At 41.6% G+C, this 20,747-nt stretch overlaps 3 protein-coding genes across 3 annotated transcripts; all 3 read left to right on the top strand.

Moving 5' to 3' along the window:
- Positions 1-415: 415 nt before the first annotated feature.
- Positions 416-5,592, top strand: LOC135363001 (rho GTPase-activating protein 20-like). Its single transcript, XM_064583083.1, has 4 exons — positions 416-601; positions 2,244-2,355; positions 3,618-3,793; positions 5,185-5,592. Exons 1-4 carry the CDS (start codon positions 506-508, stop codon positions 5,380-5,382), a joined length of 582 nt encoding a protein of 193 aa, XP_064439153.1. The 5' UTR covers positions 416-505; the 3' UTR covers positions 5,383-5,592.
- A 1,286-nt stretch (positions 5,593-6,878) lies between these two features.
- Positions 6,879-12,677, top strand: LOC135363640 (rho GTPase-activating protein 20-like). The gene is made up of 5 exons (XM_064585001.1): positions 6,879-6,985; positions 7,517-7,706; positions 9,356-9,467; positions 10,740-10,915; positions 12,303-12,677. Exons 2-5 carry the CDS (start codon positions 7,611-7,613, stop codon positions 12,495-12,497), a joined length of 579 nt encoding a protein of 192 aa, XP_064441071.1. The 5' UTR covers positions 6,879-6,985; positions 7,517-7,610; the 3' UTR covers positions 12,498-12,677.
- A 1,305-nt stretch (positions 12,678-13,982) lies between these two features.
- Positions 13,983-17,930, top strand: LOC135363641 (rho GTPase-activating protein 20-like). Its single transcript, XM_064585002.1, has 4 exons — positions 13,983-14,075; positions 14,607-14,796; positions 16,444-16,555; positions 17,489-17,930. The coding sequence occupies exons 2-4, from the start codon at positions 14,701-14,703 to the stop codon at positions 17,620-17,622; spliced, it is 342 nt and encodes a 113-aa protein (XP_064441072.1). The 5' UTR covers positions 13,983-14,075; positions 14,607-14,700; the 3' UTR covers positions 17,623-17,930.
- Positions 17,931-20,747: the final 2,817 nt, after the last annotated feature.

Below are 20,747 nucleotides of genomic sequence, written 5' to 3'. Positions count from 1 at the left end.
ACGCCAAAGAGTTTCAATTCTTCACGCCCATGGCGGCCAGCTCAGAATAGAGGCACGCTTTAGGGCTATTATTGTTCTTCTCCTGATCTTATTAATGTGGACTCCTTGGCCGTTTTACACCTTCTGGATCCATGAAACTGGTAGACAAAATTCCCTGGTCCAAGACAGATCAAGAGCAACAACTGCCAGGGCTATGACCTTAAAAATCTGTCAGACATTTACCTAACCAGAGAAGTGTTTATCTGGCTCAGGAACTGAATTCAGTGCAACAATTTTGTATACATCCATGCCTGGAACGCTGCTACAGCGGTTTGTGTGCTAGATATACAAGGATGTATCCTGTTCCCTGTTTTTCCAACCTCCTAAGTGGAATCACTTGCCTAATTTAAAAGTGTGTTTTTCTGACCTTAGGCTTTTAGCCCAGCTGCCAAGAGCAAATGTTGTTCTCTTGCGATACCTTTTTGGAGTGCTATACAACATTGAGCAACATTCCTCATCCAATCAGATGACAGCTTATAATTTATCCGTTTGTATAGCCCCAAGCGTTCTTTACCCACCTGATTCCGAAAGTTTGGAATTGGAAGACAACTTGATAAAAAAGGTAATGAGAGGTCTCATTCTTGTCCCCCAGGGGGTAGAATCCCTACTTTGAACCGGACATGTGCAGTAGTAACTCTGACGGATGGAACTTTGTGAAGTGCACATTTTCAGTAGGCTCCTGTGGAGTGGCAGAGTTCTTTATGCTACTCTGGCGGGGTCTGGGAAGGGGTGTTGTTAAACGGGAAACTCAGAGTGGTTGAGTCACTTCTTCCCACTCCAGGAGACTAAACCTAGACTGACTAAAAAAGAGATAGAAGAGTCGTGTGATACGATAGAAAAGAACCTGGCCTTTGGAGCTTCACCAGTCAAGGTTCAACTCTCAGCCTAATCCCTGAGGGACTCATATCCTTGGGCAAAGCCATGGTTTCCTCACTGCACAATGGCGACAACAGCCAGCTCCTCCGGTCATCACTGGCACATCCTGGGTGGCTTGGGCAATATGAGCCCCCATGCCTCCAAACACATTGGCCTTCCTCTGCCAATTGTGGCTCATCTAGAAAAGTACTCGGCTACTATTTCACCTCTGCTACATCATACGGAAACTAGCAAGAGATTCCAGAATATCCTAATAAGATGACAGGTCTTCCCCAAGCTCACCCAGACAGAGCCAGTATGAGGCAAAGCAATGCGTGAGAAGGGACTGAAGTTAGACAGACAGATACGTTTTCTCTCCAGCTGTGTGGGTTTTCCCTCACAACTGCACCAGAATCTCTGCTTCCCAACTTTAAGATACTTCTTCATTTAAGAAATGGTTTTCTTAAATTTTTGTTCATACTTCATTAAGTTTCATAAGATGGTATACATCAGTTACAGCTCAATAAAAGTGGAAACAAATTTTAAAAACAAAAAATAAGTAAACTTTAATAAGGTAGGCTACTTTGAAAATTATCCTTGTTTTATTTATTTTTTGATATGTATTTATTTAAGAGAGGGAAAGAGAGAGCATAAGTGGGGCAGGGGCAGAGGAAGAGGGAGAGGGAGAAGCCCAAGCCGATTCCCCACTAAATACGGAGCCCAATGTTAGCTCCATGTGCGGCTGGATCTCACCACCATGAGATCGTGATCTGCGCCGAAATCAAGAGTCAGACGCCCAACTGAGGGGCCCAGAAATTTATCCTAGGCTTAAAGATGTAACCACTGATCCCAAAATGTTAGCTCTTAAACTAGGCCACGCATTATAACTTTAGCCCACGAATGGGCAGTATTTTAAAATGTGTACCCAAAGTACACGGGAAAGTATCACTCTTTCTAAGTTATTTCTTAGAGAACTCTGGTTTCTATGTGTTTTTGGTTTTTTTTGTTTTTTCTTTAAGCTTTTATTTATTTACTTGACTGAGAGAGACACAGCGAGAGAGGGAACACAAGCAGGGGGAGTGGGAGATGGAGAAGCAGGCTTCACGCTGAGCAGGGAGCCCGATGTAGGGCTGATCCCAGCACCCTGGGATTATGACCTGAGCCGAACGCAGACGCTTAACCGACTGAGCCACCCAGGCGCCCCTGGTTTCTACATATTTTTATCAACTCTGAATCTTTTTGAGAAGTCCTTCACATTTTTTCTTAGATCCAAGGTCTATGTACAAAATGTGATTTATAACTATGCCCTATGGAAAAGAGCACCCCATTCTTGTCTTTTTGTGTTACAGATATGTCTTGTACAATTTCTCATTGAAAATTGCCTCAGAATATTTGGAGAAGACATCACTTCCCTCTTGGGCGAGAACTCAATGAATCATGGTAACAGCGAGAAGGCTGCAGGTACCGGGAGTAATTTAATTGGCTTTAGTGAGAAGCAGACAGCAAGGTTGCCAGGGGTCATGGGAGATGCTTAGACAGAGCTGTTCTGGAGCCCAGAGCATCGCCAGGGCAAGGATTTCCATGGGCTCCTTCTTCCGAAGGCTGGCTCACAGGTCAAGGGAGGTTCCACACTGTTGTGAGACCAAAGAAAGGATAAGATGAGGTGTCTGACTTCAAGAAGTTTCTAGTGTAGATCATAAGGGCATTAGGACTCATCATGGTATGCTACAGTGTTTGGGAATTTTTTCTAACAAAATTCTAAGTGGGTGCTATATATCTATCTATATATATACAACACCATACATATATATGTAGTTATATATATATAATACATAATTAGATACTTATACTATATAAATATAACCATAATATATATATTTATATATATTAGATGTGCTCTGGTTGAAGCCAGAGCAAGGGGCCTTTCTTCCCCTCCCTCCTCTTTTGGCTCAGGGGCTATTGAGACACCACAGGATTCCAGTGGCCTTTGAAAGGGCTTGAAAAGAACTGGCATCATTGAGAAAAAAGGACTTGACTTGATGTCAAAAAACTCTCCGGAGTGTAAATTCCTGTGCCCCCATTTACCAGCTATATTACCTTTGATCACTTTTTCTAGCTCACCATCAGTTTATTCATCTCTAAAATGTAGATAAAATAATGTCTAAATCTTAGAATTGTGGTAAACACTAAATAAGATGATGGATGGAATCCAAAAAAAGCCATTAATAGGACTAGGAGAAGTGCCCCTGAGACTAGAGCTAGTACGATTTGAGCCTAGCTAATCACAGCTACCTGGCAGCAGTCCACCTTAGAAGGTAGACTTTCGATACAGAACCTGGAGACACGTATCATCAATCCCTCCATATTTCTGACATTTCTTGGTTTTATGATGCTTACCACATTGCTTTGAGGAAATCTTTAGGAAAATACAAGTCATCAGGAATTAAGATGAGTCTGGGGCGCCTGGGTGGCTCAGTCATTAAGCTTCTGCCTTCAGCTCAGGTCATGATCCCGGGGTCCTGGGATCGAGCCCCGCATCGGGCTCCCTGCTCCGAGGGAAGCCTGCTTCTCCCTCTGCCCCTCCCCCTGTTTGTGTTCCCTCTCGCTGTCTCTCTCCCTCTGTCAAAATATAAATAAAATGTGTAAAAAAAAAAAAAAGGACAAAGAAATTTCAGCGTATTAAACAACAACTACTACTAATAGTACTCTCTCTTCTTCCTTAGACTCCGGTCGGAAGACTGTGAAAAGCCATTTTTTCAGAGACAGGGCCTTTTGGTGGGGCTCAGGCACTTACCACCACACCCAGTGCACATCCCCACCTTCCACAAAGCCAGGACAGCTCTTTGGAGTTTCCCTCATGGATGTGTGTGATAAAGACAACTTGCCCTTCCCAATTCTGGTAGGTCATCTCCTTTTGGTCTTCTATAGCCCTCCTGAGGAGGGGAAACTCTGAGAGGCCACGTGTCCTCATCCAAATCTATCCCCAAATGGAGCAGTCATTAGACAGCCCCTGGCTTGGGCTGAGAAGATCTGTTACTGTTATTTCAAGGAACAGAATCTGACTTAGGTCCAGCAGACTCATGAGGCAAATACAACAGGAAAAGGCTTTCTTATCCATTCCATATGGGTCTTGTTTCCACAAAGACCCACCGAGGCCTCTTCAGATCAGTCAAAAAGGACTCTGTGTATGTGAGTCTCTGAGAGTCCACCTCATCTTCACACTCTCCATTGCCTTCCTGCACTCACATGAGTCTCAAGTCTCCTTCAGTGGAGTCTACTCAGTCTAACAACTGCAAACATCTGAAATGAGCATAGACTCATCCTCTGGCAAATAGGAATCTGTTAATCCTAACAGAATATTTTGAATGAAAGCCACAGAGTTTGGCCTGTGTTATCTCAAACTGCTGTAGTGAATTGTCAGTGTGGACATTCACTGAGTATTCAGTGTCTCTGCAAGCACTGTACGGGATGTAGGGAATGTTCTGCTAGGTATGAAAAAATGTATCATATTAGCTACTTTGTTACCTGCTAGCTACTACCCCATTTCCATGTATCACAGCAAATTTAGGAGCTAGCTAGGATTATCATCCTCCACAATTCCTAACCGAATCAGAAAAGCCTCAGTACAGTATGTATGTGCCCCAGCTCACACAATAGATAAGTAGCATAATAGACTTCAGATCCATTTTATGCCCTGAGTCCAGCCCTTATTAAGATTCTACACAGCAGAGAGAGGACATGAAGATAGAGCAAAAGAGAATTTAAGACTCATGAGAAGGGAGGGTAATCAGAGAAAGAGAAGAGATTTTCTGGGCCTGACTTTAAAAGAGGGAAGGAAATAGAACAAGTAGGAAAGGAGTATACAGTCACTTAAAGAAAAATAAACAAATGGGAAATGAGTATTCCCTAAATAGACTTCCATAATTGGGGAAGAGCATCTCCATAAGGGAATAATGAGAAAAGAATGGTAAAGTAGGAAACAGATGGTGATTCCGCAAAGGCCTTGAAGCAGAGAAGTTTGATTTAAGAGTGGAAACTTAATTGAAAGGAAAATCTGCTTAAAAGAACTGTTTAAATTGTTTCAGTGTATGACTGTAAAATGGATATTTGGGTAGAAAGTATATAGAGAGACACTGAAAAAAAAAAAAAACAACAATCTAAATTGACTTTGGTCCTTCCCGCTCTAAAACAGTGTACCATTACATTCCCCTCCTCTTTCAAAATGGAGGCAAGCTTGTGCTCTGCGTTTGTGGATATGAGATGCCATATACTTTTCTTTTGTTCCTACAGGGTATGCTTTCCTTTATTAATCAAAAAGGGCCCCTCACAGAAGGCATATTCAGAAACTCAGCCAATATAAAATCCTGCCATGTCCTAAAGGAGAAACTAAATTCTGGCGTCAAAGTGAACCCATACAGCGAATCTGTTCATGTGGTCGCATCCGTCTTAAAGGTAGGGAAGGTTCTAGCATTATCCACACACGAGTGACTGAAGCTATGATTGGTGTCCTTCATCAAGACTGCTCAAGAACCATAACGGGCATAATAGATTAAGAACCTAACAAGCTGACAAACGCTTGACAAAATCAAAATTTAAGGAAGCTACTTTAGGAGTTAAAAGCCCCATGTGTTAGAAATATTTTCTGTTTTCACTACACACCGCCCTCCCCACCTTCACTCCTGAAGACTCCATGCAAAATACTAATACTGAAATGACTACTAGTCATGATAATAAATTTCGAAATACGCACCGATACATACACACAGTTTACCCATGAAAACATCCTCACCACCCTCCTAATGAAGGCAAACTTTCCAAAAGAAAGAGAACAGGGAAAGAATTTAATCCATCCACCTTGGCACTTATGAACAGCTCTGAACAACCCTATGTTAACATAGTAATTACTACAGTCGTAGAATCTCAGTCGCATTTGGTCTTCCCTTGTCCCCCGTTAATGTTCGAAGATGTGATCAATAGCAAGGTCCAGAAATGACTTAGGTAACCACTCCTACACTGGGGTCATAGTGATATCCAGTAGTAATATACATAGAGGCATCAGGAGACAGGAGAAGAATGATGATACACTAGGTAGCAAGATGAGTGTTGCCCTCTGTAAGGTGCACACATGGAATCGATTTTCTAGCAAGAGTTAGGAGGTTCTTTCCTGATTCCGTGTTATAAGCACCGACTAGGGAGAGGGTGAGCACTTGTGGGGAGAGTGCTTAGACATTTCTAAAGTTTTCTCTTCCTGAAGTTGACGGATCTTGGTGGAGAATCAGACTCTGCAACCTTGGCCTTGATAATATCATGGCAAACTAATTGGACAATTGGCCTAAACTAGAAATGAATCTATCCTCAGGACCACAGTGAGTCTGCCATTAGACTCTCGACTTTTAGACAGTTAAGAAAAGGAAGAATGAAGCAATTGTGAGAGTAGCTTTCTTCCAGGGAGCACACATACCCCGAGTGAGAAGACCTAGTTCTTTCCTAATATGTGTGCAAGAGCCCACCTGTTTGTGTTTTGATTGTTTCAGGCCTTTTCTTGCTAGAGTTAAGAGCTAGCACCTTGTCTAAAACAAGCAACATGGGTATGTGTATTTCTGTCCAGGAAGCTAATAGGATTTAGGATGGTCTATAGCCAAACCCTGTCAGTTTGTGGTACTTTGCAAAAAAAAAGGACACACACAAAATAAGTTCCAGATGATAGAAGGGAGCTTTATCTTCATTGCCACCACAGGCTAAGCTCTGCTTTTATGCCTCTAAGTTTTAGCGGGAGAAAATCCAAGCACCTGCTCCTGGGTGTGCAAGTCAATGGAGAGTCAGAGCCGAGCTCCATGTGGGTCCCAGTTTGGGTATCTGTGAAGGAGGTGGGGGCTGAACTGAATTTTTTAACTACATATTTTCTCTGGAATATTTCCAGTACATAGTTTCTATAGTATATATATATATGTATATATATATATTTTTTTAATTTCCCGAAGGATTTTCTTAGAAATATCCATGGAAGTATATTTTTATCTGATCTCTATGACAAATGGCTCGGTGTTATTGATCAAGGCAACAAAGAGGAGAAGATAACTGCAGCCCAGAGGTAATGATGCCATAATTACTCTACTCTGGTCACATCTCCAAAATACAGCCAACATACTATTAGGAAAACATTGGCTTACGTTTTGCAGCTTTGCCCACTATAATCATGACCAACGCCAAAGAGTTTCAATTCTTCACACCCATGGGGCCCAGCTTCAGAATAGAGGCACGCTTTAGGGCTATTATTGTTCTTCTCCTGATCTTATTAATGTGGACTCCTTGGCCGTTTGACACCTTCTGGATCCATGAAACTTGTAGACGAAATTCCCTGGTTCAAGACACATGCAAGAGCATCAACTGCCAGTGCTATGACCTTAAAAGTCTGTCAAACATTTAACTAACCAGAGAAGTGTTTATCTGGCTCAGGGACTGAATTCAGTGCAACAATTTTGTCTACATTCATGCGTGGAACTCTGCTACAGCGGGTTGTGTGCTAGATATACAAGGATGTATCCTGTTCCCTGTCTCTGTTTTATCAACCTCCTAAGTGGAATCACTTGCCTAATTTAAAAGTGTGTTTTTCTGACCTTAGGCTTTTAGCCCAGCTGCCAAGAGCAAATGTTGTTCTCTTGCGATACCTTTTTGGAGTGCTATACAACATTGAGCAACATTCCTCATCCAATCAGATGACAGCTTATAATTTATCCGTTTGTATAGCCCCATGCGTTCTTTACCCACCTGATTCCGGCACCTTGGAATTGGAAGACAATTTGATAAAAAAGGTAATGAGAGCTCTCATTTTTGTCCCCCAGGGGATAGAATCATTACTTTGACCCGGACATGTGCGGTAGTAACTCTGACGGATGGAACTTTGTGAAGTGCACATTTTCATTAGGCCCCTGTGGAGTGGCAGAGTTCTTTATCCTACTTTGGTGGGGTCTGGGAAGGGGTGTCGTTAAACGGGAAACTCGGAGCAGTCGAGTCACTTCTTCCCCCTCCAGGAGACTAAACACTTGACTGACTAAACGAGAGAGAGAAGAGTCATGTGATAAGATAGGAAAGAACCTGGGCTTTGGAGCTTCACCAGTCAAGGTTCAACTCTCAGCCTAATCCCTGAGGGACTCGTAACCTTGGGCAAAGCCATGGTTTCCTCACTACACAATGGCGACAACAGCCAGCTCCTCCGGTCATCACTGGCACATCCTGGGTGGCTTGGGCAATATGAGCCCCCATGGCTCCAAACACATTGGCCTTCCTCTGCCAATTGTGGCTCATCTAGAAAAGTACTCAGCTACTCTTTCACCTCTGCTACGTCATATGGAAACTAGCAAGAGATTCCAGAATATCCTAATAAGATGACAGGTCTTCCCCAAGCTCACCCAGAGAGAGCCAGCATGAGGCAAAGCAATGCGTGAGAAGGGACTGAAGTTAGACAGACAGATACATTTTCTCTCCAGCTGTGTGGGTTTTCCCTCACAACCCCACCAAAATCCCTGCTTCCGAACTTTATGATACTTCTTCATTTAACAAATGGTTTTCTTAAGTTTTTGTTCATACTTTATAAAGTTTCATAAGATGGTATACATCAGTTACAGCTCAGTAAAACTGGAAACAAAATTTAAAAGCAAAAAATAAGTAAACTTTAATAAGGTAGGCTACTTTGAAAATTATCCTTGTTTTATTTATTTTTTGATATGTATTTATTTGAGAGAGGGAAAGAGAGAGTGTGAGCGGGGCAGGGGCAGAAGAAGAGGGAGAGGGAGAGGGAGAAGCCCAAGCCCATTCCCCGCTGAGCACGGAGCCCAAAGTTGGCTCCATGTGGGGCTGCATCTCACCACCATGAGATCGTGATCTGCGCCGAAATCAAGAGTCAGACGCCCAACTGAGGGGCCCCGAAATTTATCCTAGGCTTAAAGACGTAACCACTGATCCCAAAATGTTAGCTCTTAAACTAGGCCACGCATTATAACTTTAGCCCACGGATGGGCAGTATTTTAAAATGTGTACCCAAAGTACACGGGAAAGTATTACTCTTTCTAAGTTATTTCTGAGAAAACTCTGGTTTCTATGTGTTTTTGGGTTTTTTTGTTTTTTCTTTAAGCTTTTATATATTTACTTGACAGAGAGAGACACAGCGAGAGAGGGAACACAAGCAGGGGGATTGGGAGAGGGAGAAGCAGGCTTCCCGCTGAGCAGGGAGCCCAATGTAGGGGTGATCCCAGCACCCTGGGATTGTGACCTGAGCCGAACGGAGACGCTTAACTGACTGAGCCACCCAGGCGCCCCTGGTTTCTACATATTTTTATCAACTCTGAATTTTTCTGAGAAGTCCTTCACATTTTTTCTTAGATCCAAGGTCTGTATACAAAATGTGATTTATAACTATGCCCTATGGAAAAGAGCACCCCATTCTTGTCTTTTTGTGTTACAGATTTGTCTAGTACAATTTCTCATTGAAAATTGCCTCAGGATATTTGGAGAAGACATCACTTCCCTCTTGGGTGAGAACTCAATGAGTCGTGGTAACAGCGAGAAGGCTGCAGGTACTGGGAGTAATTTATTGGCTTTAGGGAGAAGCAGACAGCAAGGTTGCCAGGGGTCATGGGAGATGTTCTGTAGCCCAGAGCATCGCCAGGGCAAGGATTTCCATTTGCTCCTTCTTCCGAAGGCTGGCTCACAGGTCAGGGGAGGTTCCACACTGTTGTGAGACCAAAGAAAGGACAACAGGAGGTGTCTGACTTAAAGAAGTTTCTAGTGTAGATCATAAGGGCATTAGGACACTTCATGGTATGCTACAGTGTTTGGGAATTTTTTCTAACAAAATTCTAAATGGGTGCTATATATATATATATATACATATATATATATATATATATATATATAACATCATACATATATATGTAGTTATATATATAATATATAATTAGATACTTATTCTATATAAATATATAATCATAATATATATATTTATGTATATAAGATGTGCTCTCGTTGAAGCCAGAACAAGGGGCCTTTCTTCCCCTCCCTCCTCTTTTGGCTCAGGGGCTCTTGAGGCACCACAGGACTCCAGTGCCCTTTGAAACGGGTTGAAAAGAACTGGCATCATTGAGAAAAAAGGACTTGACTTGATGTCAAACAACCTCTCCAGAGTGTAAATTCCTATGCCCCCATTTACCAGCTATATTATATTTGGCCAGTTATTCCAGCTCAGCATCAGTTTATTCATCTCTAAAATGTGGATAAAAATAATGTCTAAATCTTAGAATTGTGGTAAACACTAAATAAGATGATGGATGGAATCCAAAAAAAGCCATTAATAGGACTAGGAGAAGTGCCCCTGAGACTAGACCTAGTACGATTTGAGCCTAGCTAATCACAGCTACCTGGCAGCAGTCCACCTTAGAAGGTAGACTTTCGATTCAGAACCTGGAGACACGTATCATCAATCCCTCCATATTTCTGACATTTCTTGGTTTTATGATGCTTACCACATTGCTTTGAGGAAATCTTTAGGAAAATACAAGTCATTAGGAATTAAGATGAGCCTGGAGCACATGGGTGGCTCAGTTGTTAAGCGTCTGCCTTCAGCTCAGGTCATGATCCTGGGGTCCTGGGATCGACCCCCGCATTGGGCTCCCTGCTCTGAGGGAATCCTGCTTCTCCTTCTCCCCCTCCCCCTGCTTGTGTTCCCTCTCTCGCTGTCTCTCTCCCTCTGTCAAAATATGAATAAAATCTGTAAAAAAAAAAAAAAGGAAAAAGAAGGTTCAGCGTATTAAACAACAACTACTACTACTAGTACTCTCTCTTCTTCTTAGACTCCGGCTGGAAGACTGTGAAAAGCCGTTTTTTCAGAGACAGGGCCTTTTGGTGGGGCTCCCGCACTTGCCAGCTCACCCAGTGCACAGCCCCACCTTCCGCAAAGCCAGGACAGCTCTTTGGAGTTTCCCTCATGGATATCTGTGATAAAGACAACCTGCCCTTTCCAATTCTGGTAGGTCATCTCCTTTTGGTCTTCTATAGCCCTCCTGAGGAGCGGAAACTGAAAGGCCAAGCGTCCTCATCCAAATCTATCCCCAAATGGAGAAGTCATTACATAGTCCCTGGCTTTGGCAGAGAAGCTCTGTTACTGTTATTTCAAAGAACAGAATGTGATTTAGGTCCAGCAGAGTCATGAGGCAAATACAACAGGAAAAGACATTCTTGTCCATTCCACTTCTGTCTTGTTTCCACAAAGACCCATGGAGGCCTGTTCAGATCAGTCAAAATGGACTCTGTGTATGTGAGTCTCTGAGAGTCCACCTCATCTTCACACTCTCCCTTCATTGCCTTCCTGCACTCACATGAGTCTCAAGTCTCCTTCAGCGGAGTCTACTCAGTCTAACAACTGCAATCATCTGACACGAGCATAGACTCATCCTCTGGCAAATAGGAATCTGTTAATCCTAACAGAGTATGTCAAATGAAAGCAACAGAGTTTGGCCTGTGTTATCTCAAACTGCTCTAGTGAATTGTCAGTGTGGACATTCACTGAGTATTTGGTATCTCTGCAAGTACTCTACGGTATGTAGGGAACGTTCTGCTAGCTATGAAGAAACGTATCACCTTAGCTAGCATGTTACCTGCTAGCTACTACCCCAGGTCCTTGCATCACAGCAAATTTAGGGGCTAGCTAGGATTATCATCCTCCGCACTGCCTAAACGAATCAGAAAAGCCTCAGTACAGGATGTATGTGCCCCAGCTCACACAATAGATAAATAGCATAATAGACTTCAGATCCGTTGGATTCCCTGAGTCCAGCCCTTATTAAGTTTCTACACAGCAGGGAAAGGACATGAAGATATAGCAAAAGACAATGAAAGACTCATGAGAAGGGAGGGTAATCAGAGAAGGAGAAGAGAGTTTCTGAGCCTGACTTTAAAAGAGGGAAGGAAATAGAACAAGTAGGAAAGGAGTATAGAGTCACTTATAGAGAAATAAACAAATGGGAAATGAGTATTTCCTAAATAGACTTCCATACTTGGGGAAGAGCATCTATGTAGGGAATAATGAGAAAAAAATGCTAAAGTAGGAAACAGATGGTGATTCCCCAAAGGCCTTGAAGCAGAGAAGTTTGATTTAAAAGTGGAAACTCAGTGGAAAGGAAAATCTGATTAAAAGAAGTGTTTAAAATGTTTCAGTGTATGACTGTAAAATGGATATTTGGGTAGAAAGTATATAGAGAGACACTGAAAAAAAAAAAACAATCTAAATTGACTTTAGTCCTTCCAGCTCAAAAACAGTGTACCATTACATTCCCCTCCTCTTTCAAAACGGAGGGAAGCTTGTGCTCTGCGTTTTTGGATGTGAGATGCCATATACTTTTCTTTTCTTCCTACAGGATATGCTTTCCTTTATTAATCAAAAAGGGCCACTCACAGAAGGCGTCTTCCGCAAATCAGCCAATATAAAATCCTGCAGAGTCCTAAAGAAAAAACTAAATTCTGGCGTCAAAGTGAACCCGTACAGCGAATCTGTTCATGTGGTCGCATCCGTCTTAAAGGTAGGGAAGGTTCTAGCATTATCAGTTACGTGAGTAACTGAAGCTATGATTGGTGTCCTTCATCATGACTGCTCAAGAACTGTAATGGGCATAATAGATTAAGAACCTGACAAGCTGAAAATGCTTGACAAAATCAAAATTTAAGGAAGCTACTTTAGGAGTTAAAAGCCCCATGTGTTAGAAATACTTTCTGTTTTCACTACACACCGCCCTCCCCACCTCCACTCCTGAAGACTCCATGCAAAATACTAATACTGAAATGACTACTAGTCATGATAATAAATTTCAAAATACGCACTGACACAAACACACTGTTTACCGAAGCAGACATCCTCACCACCCTCCTAATGATGGCAAAGTTTCCAAAAGAAATAGAGCAGGGAAAAAATTTAATCCATCCACCTTGGCACTAATTAACAGCTCTGAACAACCCTATGTTAATGTAGTAATGAGTACAGTCTTAGAATCTCAGTCACATTTGGTCTTCCCTTGTCCCCCGTAATGTTCGAAGATGTGATCAATAGCAAATGACTTAGGTAACCACTCCTACTCTGGGGCCATAGTGATATCCAGTAGTAATATACATGTAGGCATCAGGAGACAGGAGAAGAATGATGATACACTAGGTAGCAAGATGAGCGTTGCCCACTGTAAGGTGCACACATGGAATTGATTTTCTAGCAAGAGTTAGGAGGTTACTTCCTGATTCTGTGTTATCAGCACCGACTAGGAAGAGGGTGTGCACTTGTGGGTATGGTGCTTAGACATTTCTAAAGTTTTCTCTTCCTGAAGTTGACGGATCTTGGTGGAGAATCAGACTCTGCAACCTTGGCCTTGATAATATCATGGCAAACTAACTGGACAATTGTCCTAAACTAGAAATGAATCTATCCTCAGGACCACAGTGAGTCTGCCATTAGACTCTTGACTTTTAGACAGTTAAGAAAAGGAAGAATGAAGCAATTGTGAGAGTAGCTTTCTTCCAGGGAGAACACATACCCCGAGTGAGAAGACCTAGTTCTTTCCTAATATGTGTGCAAGAGCCCACCTGTTTGTGTTTTGATTGTTTCAGGCCTTTTCTTGCTAGAGTTAAGAGCTAGCACCTTGTCTAAAACAAGCATCAGGGGTATGTGTATTTCTGTCCAGGAAGCTAATAGGATTTAGGATGGTCTATAGCCAGACCCTGTCAGTTTGTGGTACTTTGCAAAAAAAGCACACAAAAAAATTAGTTCCAGATGATAGAAGGGAGCTTTATCTTCATTTCCACCACAGGCTAAGCTCTGCTTTTATGCCTCTAAGTTTTAGTGGGAGAAAATCCAAGCACCTGCTCCTGCGTGTGCAAGTCAATGGAGAGTCAGAGCCGAGCTCCGTGTGGGTCCCAGTTTGGGTATCTGTGAAGGAAGTGGGGGCTGAACTGAATTTTTTAACTACATATATTCTCTGGAATATTTCCAATAAATATTTTCTATAATATATATACATATTTTTTTATCTCCATAAGGACTTTCTTAGAAATATCCAAGGAAGTATATTTTTATCTGATCTCTATGACAAATGGCTCAGTGTTATTGATCAAGGCAACAAAGAGGAGAAGATAACTGCAGCCCAGAGGTAATGATGCCATAATTACTCTACTCTGGTCTCATCTCCAAAATACACCCAACATACTATCAGGAAAACATTGGCTTACGTTTTGCAGCTTTGCCTACTGAAATCATGACCAACGCCAAAGAGTTTCAATTCTTCACACCCATGGGGCCCAGCTTCAGAATAGAGGCATGCTTTAGGTCTATTATTGTTCTTCTCCTGATCTTATTAATGTGGACTCCTTGGCCATTTTACCCCTTCTGGATCCATGAAACTAGTAGACGAAATTCCCTGGTCCAAGACAGATGCTAGAGCATTGACTGCCAGGGCTATGACCTTAAAAGTCTGTGAAACATTTAACTAAGCAGAGAAGTTGTTATCTGGCTCAGGAACTGAATTCAGTGCAACAATTTTGTATACCTTCATGCCTGGAACTCTGCTAGAGCGGGTTGTGTGCTAGATATACAAGGATGTATCCTGTTCCCTGTCTCTGTTTTTCCAACCTCCTAAGTGGGATCACTTGCCTAATTTAAAAGTGTGTTTTTCTGACCTTAGGCTTTTAGCCCAGCTGCCAAGAGCAAATGTTGTTCTCTTGCGATACCTTTTTGGAGTGCTATACAACATTGAGCAACATTCCTCATCTAATCAGATGACAGCTTATAATTTATCTGTTTGTATAGCCCCAAGTGTTCTTTACCCACCTGATTCCGGCAGCTTGGAATTGGAAGACAATTTGATAAAAAAGGTAATGAGAGCTCTCATTTTTGTCCCCCAGGGGATAGAAGCACTACTTTGAACCGGACATGTGCAGTAGTAACTCTGACGGATGGAACTTTGTGAAGTGCACATTTTCATTAGGCCCCTGTGGAGTGGCAGAGTTCTTTATCCTACTCTGGCAGGGTCTGGGAAGGGGTGTCGTTAAACGGGAAACTCGGAGCAGTCGAGTCACTTCTTCACCCTCCAGGAGACTAAACACTAGACTGACTAAACGAGAGAGAGAAGAGTCCTGTGATACGATAGGAAAGAACCTGGGCTTTGGAGCTTCACCAGTCAAGGTTCAACTCTCAGCCTAATCCCTGAGGGACTTGTAACCTTGGGCAAAGCCATGGTTTCCTCACTACACAATGGCGACAACAGCCAGCTCCTCCGGTCATCACTGGCACATCCTGGGTGGCTTGGGCAATATGAGCCCCCATGCCTCCAAACACATTGGCCTTACTCTGCCAATTGTGGCTCATCTAGAAAAGTACTCAGCTACTATTTCACCTCTGCTACGTCGTATGGAAACTAGCAAGAGATTCCAGAATATCCTAATAAGATGACAGGTCTTCCCCAAGCTCACCCAGAGAGAGCCAGCATGAGGCAAAGCAATGCGTGAGAAGGGACTGAAGTTAGACAGACAGATACATTTTCTCTCCAGCTGTGTGGGTTTTCCCTCACAACCCCACCAAAATCCCTGCTTCCCAACTTTATGATACTTCTTCATTTAAGAAATGGTTTTCTTAAGTTTTTGTTCATACTTTATAAAGTTTCATAAGATGGTATACATCAGTTACAGCTCAGTAAAACTGGAAACAAAATTTAAAAGCAAAAAATAAGTAAACTTTAATAAGGTAGGCTACTTTGAAAATTATCCTAGTTTTATTTATTTTTTGATATGTATTTATTTGAGAGAGGGAAAGAGAGAGTGTGAGAGGGGCAGGGGCAGAAGAAGAGGGAGAGGTAGAGGGAGAAGGCCAAGCCGATTCCCTGCTGAGCATGGAGCCCAAAGTTGGCTCCATGTGGAGCTGGATCTCACTACTATGAGATTGTGATCTGAGCTGAAATCAAGAGTCAGACGCTCAACTGAGGGGCCCCGAAATTTATCCTAGGCTTAAAGACGTAACCACTGATCCCAAAATGTTAGCTCTTAAACTAGGCCACGCATCATAACTTTAGCCCACGGATGAGCAGTATTTTAAAATGTGTACCCAAAGTACATGGGAAAGTATCACTCTTTCTAAGTTATTTCTGAGAGAACTCTGGTTTCTATGTGTTTTTGTTTTTTTGTTTTTTTCTTAAGCTTTTATTTATTTACTTGACTGAGAGAGACACAGCAAGAGAGGGAACACAAGCAGGGGGAGTGGGAGAGGGAGAAGCAGGCTTCCCGCTGAGCAGGGAGCGTGATGTAGGGCTGATCCCAGCACCCTGCTTTCATGACCTGAGCCGAAGGCAGACGCTTTACCGACTGAGCCACCCAGGTGCCCCTGGTTTCTACGTATTTTTATCAACTCTGAATTTTACTGGGAAGTCCTTCCCATTTTTTCTTAGATCCAAGGTCTGTATACAAAATGTGATTTATAACTATGCCCTATGGAAAAGAGCACCCCAGTCTTGTCTTTTTGTGTTACAGATTTGTCTTGTACAATTTCTCATTGAAAATTGCCTCAGGATATTTGGAGAAGACATCACTTCCCTCTTGGGCGAGAACTCAATGAGTCGTGGTAACAGCGAGAAGGCTGCAGGTACCGGGAGTAATTTAATTGGCTTTAGTGAGAAGCAGACAGCAAGGTTGCCAGGGGTCATGGGAGATGCTTAGACAGAGCTGTTCTGGAGCCCAGAGCATCGCCAGGGCAAGGATTTCCATGGGCTCCTTCTTCCGAAGGCTGGCTCCCAGGTCAAGGGAGGTTCCACACTGTTGTGAGACCAAAGAAAGGATAAGATGAGGTGACTGACTTCAAGAAGTTTCTAGTGTAGATCATAAGGGCATTAGGACTCATCATGGTATGCTACAGTGTTTGGGAATTTCTCTAACAAAATTTGAATGGGTGCCATATATATATGTCATATCATACATATATGTTTAGTTATATATATAATATATAATTATAAATTTAGAATATCTAATTATTAAACACAATATATATACTTATGTATATTAGATGTGCTCTGGTTGAAGCCAGAGCAAGGGGCCTTTCTTCCCCTCCCTCCTCTTTTGGCTCAGGGGCTCTTGAGGCACCACAGGATTCCAGTGCCCTTTGAACTGGGTTGAAAAGAACTGGCATCAGTTCTTTCTCTCTAAAATTGTGGATAAAAATATTGTCTAAATCTTAGAATTGTTGTAAAGATTAAATAAGGTGATGGATGTAAAATAAATTAAAAAAAAAAGCCATTAATAGGACTAGGAGAAGTGCCCCTGAGACTAGAGCTAGTATATTTGAGCCTAGCTAATCACAGCTAACTCGTAGCAGTCCACCTTATAATAGACTTTCGATTCAGAACTTGGAGACACATCTCATCAATCCCTCTATATTTTTGACATTTCTTGGTTTTATGACATTTTTCTCATTGCTTTGAGGAAGTCTTTAGGAAAATACATGTCATCAGGAATTAAGATTAATCTAGTGTAGTGTCTGAGAATATGCTTATATAAGACAATTGTTTATTTTTCATTTCAGTAGTGTCAGGAAATCAACCTCTTGAATCCAAGCCAGTGAGAGTGAGAGTGATTTACAAAAAGGCGCAACTGCAGAATGATACGAAGACCCCATCTGACATGGTTCCACCCAACTACCTGTCTACAGTTTTCTAAGTCACTGAAGACTACCATCTACATAATGACACTTGACTCTTCTGTTTTCTTTAGTTCCTATAAAATAGAAAATAAAATGAACTGTTTTTCCAATGAATGAAAAATGAGCCCCTTCCAAGGAACTTGCTCATCCCATTTGAATTTTTCTTGCCTCATCTCATATTATCCATATTGAGGAAATCTTCCCACAAAGTATCTCCTCTGTCTTCAATACCTACCATCTCATATTATGTACTTTGTTGCATTGTAGTGTATTGCATATTTTTATACTGATGCAATAAAAATAATTCCATCACTCAGTGGGATAGACAACCATTTTACTTGTTTATGATTCATATCAACACTTCAGTGGAGGCTCATCTGAGCAGTTCTGGTCTCAGCTGAGGTCACTTGAGCACCTGCAGTCAGCTCGCAGCTCATCTGGAGCTAACCTAGGAGTCTGTTTATTGGTGTTGGCTCTCAGCTGGTCCCCATGTCTTCAACGAGCTAGCCTGTCCTTCTGCATATGGTGGAGGAAGAGTTGCCAGAAGCAAGAAAGGCTTTTCAAGAGTTAATGTGGGAGAGGACTGTGCAAAGCACCATGCCAAAGACAGTGATTTACAAGACAAGGAGGCATTCATTATTTATTAAGACCACACATGATAATCAAAGTTCAAGGCAGCACCACTACTACACATATCCTTTTATTCATCGGCTTTTAATCCTCAGTGGATTATAATCAGCATTTCCTAAAAGGCATTCAAAGTGTGGTAGGAAGTATCTTTGAAATAATAACTGATTTTTTACCTCAGGTATTCTTTGCCTCTATCCTTGTCCCGGTCTTAAGCTGTCTTACGGACAACTAAATCACTTCCTCAGGGAATAGAAGCTATAGGAGAATATGAGGAAAAGGGAGCCCTTTGTTGCTTATGAGTTTTAAAAATTTAGCTTTCTAGGAAACAAAACTTACTCATGGCATAGAGTAGAAGATTTAGGTGGAAATCTCATGGGAAAAGCCCAAAATCATTAGGTACATGGGACATCTGCCCCTTTTCCTGGATAGAAGCCAAAAGAAAGCAGGAAGCCCTCACAGAATAGCTAATTGACTTGTCTAAAAAAGATGGGGCCCCTGTGGGTCCACATAGAGTTTCTTATACCTCAGCATGGAACAGATCAGTAAGAAAAGTATTCCCATCAATTCCAGAATAGTATGGAAGAACTACAGAGAGCCACCAGGTTTGAAAGACATGTCTCAACAACAGTAGTACTGACCAATTCCCCAGGACCAGAGAACAGTTAGGACATCTCAGCAGATGCTAGTATACATCAATGACCCAAAGCAGCAGATAAGTGCCACCTCGCCATTTCATAGCCTTCTAACTCCCTGGCACTAGAAGACTCCAGAACATAGACACACTCCTGGGGGAAATTAAGAGATCCTGAATTTCTACCAATCTGGGAACAGAGAATCAAACTAGACACCAAGCGAGCTATTTAAAAACACAGAATTGGACATTTATTACATATGTCAATGTATAGATTGAGGTTGGTATCAATATATATAGAATATATGATCCAAGCACAGTTTTCCTAGAAAGGGTTCCCTGGTCAAATAGGTTAGGGAAATTCTGTATTTTCCTTTTGAAGTCAAATGCTCCAGTTTTTTCCACATTTATTTGACATTACTTGGCCCTTTTGGAGTAACCCCATTAATTAATGATCCTGGGAACATACATTAATAAACATCGCTCTGAATTTATTTCTTCTTAACTCACAGATTTTACCATTTCACTCACCTGCTAAGAAGCCATCAATAGATCTTTGAATTTTTTTTTAAAGATTTTATTTGACAGAGAGAGACAGCGAGAGAGGGAACACAAGCAGGGGGAGTGGGAGAGTGAGAAGTAGGCTTCCTGCAGAGTAGGGAGCCCAATGTGGGGCTCGATCCCAGGACCCTGGGATCATGACCTGAGCTGAAGGCAGACGCTTAACGACTGAGCCACCCAGGTGCCCCTGAATTTTTTTTTTTTTCAGAAAAAAATGTCCTTTTTTAGATCCTCCACAATGCAACCTGCTCTAGTAATCAATTTTGCCTTCTCTCTTTCCCATTGTAGATCCTTTGCTTTAGCTAGGTCAGAAACGTTACTGGTCCCTGAATAAGTCACACTCACTTTTCTAACTATAATTCTCACCTCTCCTTGGTCTCTACTAGGTAGCCATCTGGGTTCTCCACTCCCAGAATTTCACAAAGCCTTCCTGATCTCAAATTAATTGTTCTTTACATGAGCGCTTGCCCCTACTAGACATTGGCTCGTATGCTGCTTTGCAACGTCAGGAATTATGCCAGTGTGTTCATACATTATTCAGCAAATCCAAATTCCTGTGGTAAACAACTGTATCTCGTGTTAGTTTTATATTACTTTTAATGCCTGGCTAAATTTCTACTCAAAAAAATATGAATGAATATGTTCAATTTTCGAAGGGTGTAGAGATTTTATACACATTGGTAGCAACTGCAAGTTTTAAAACTGAAGAGGTAGAACACAGCACATATGGAATTTCAATGGGTGGCAATAAGACATCATCAGTTTGACCAATTTTTTTAGATATGACTTCACAGCCTTATTCACAAGTTCTGGGATATATTATTTTTATTCATTATGTAAAAAATCTGATATCGGTGTGATGCATTTGGGAATAATTGCATTTTTGTATTAAATTTCTTCTAAATATCAACAATCCAGAATAAAAGGGGCAAAAAAAAAACATGGCTGGGCAATGCATCTGTGAGTTTTTAAGCCAAGGAAGATATTAAAAAAAAAAAAAAAAGAAAAGAAGAGGAGCTAGAAATACCAGAAGGTAAAGAAAAGCTGAAATTGAACTTATTTGTCAATGGCAACTCAAGAGATTCCTGACCTAGGAAAATGGTTAATAAATGTTAGTATTTCCTTCAGGAGACTCAAGCATAATGTCTCCTTGAGAATAACAATTTATTTCTTAAATTTGAGGAAAAGATCCTAGGAACTCTGATAAACTGTAAAAGAACTTAATTGCCTAATCTAGAATGAATAAAAGGCAATTAGACATTCTGATATTGGCCTTTACCGTACCTGGGAGTAAGATGTGTGTAGTCATCAGTCAATCTG

Source organism: Mirounga angustirostris, unplaced genomic scaffold (genome assembly GCF_029215605.1).
Source record: "Mirounga angustirostris isolate CCGP_5_RB_7025 unplaced genomic scaffold, mMirAng1.0.hap1 SCAF_2, whole genome shotgun sequence".
NCBI classification, from domain to species: Eukaryota; Metazoa; Chordata; class Mammalia; order Carnivora; family Phocidae; genus Mirounga; species Mirounga angustirostris.
Note: the sequence above shows the minus strand (reverse complement) of the source record. Positions and strands in the feature narration are given on the sequence as shown.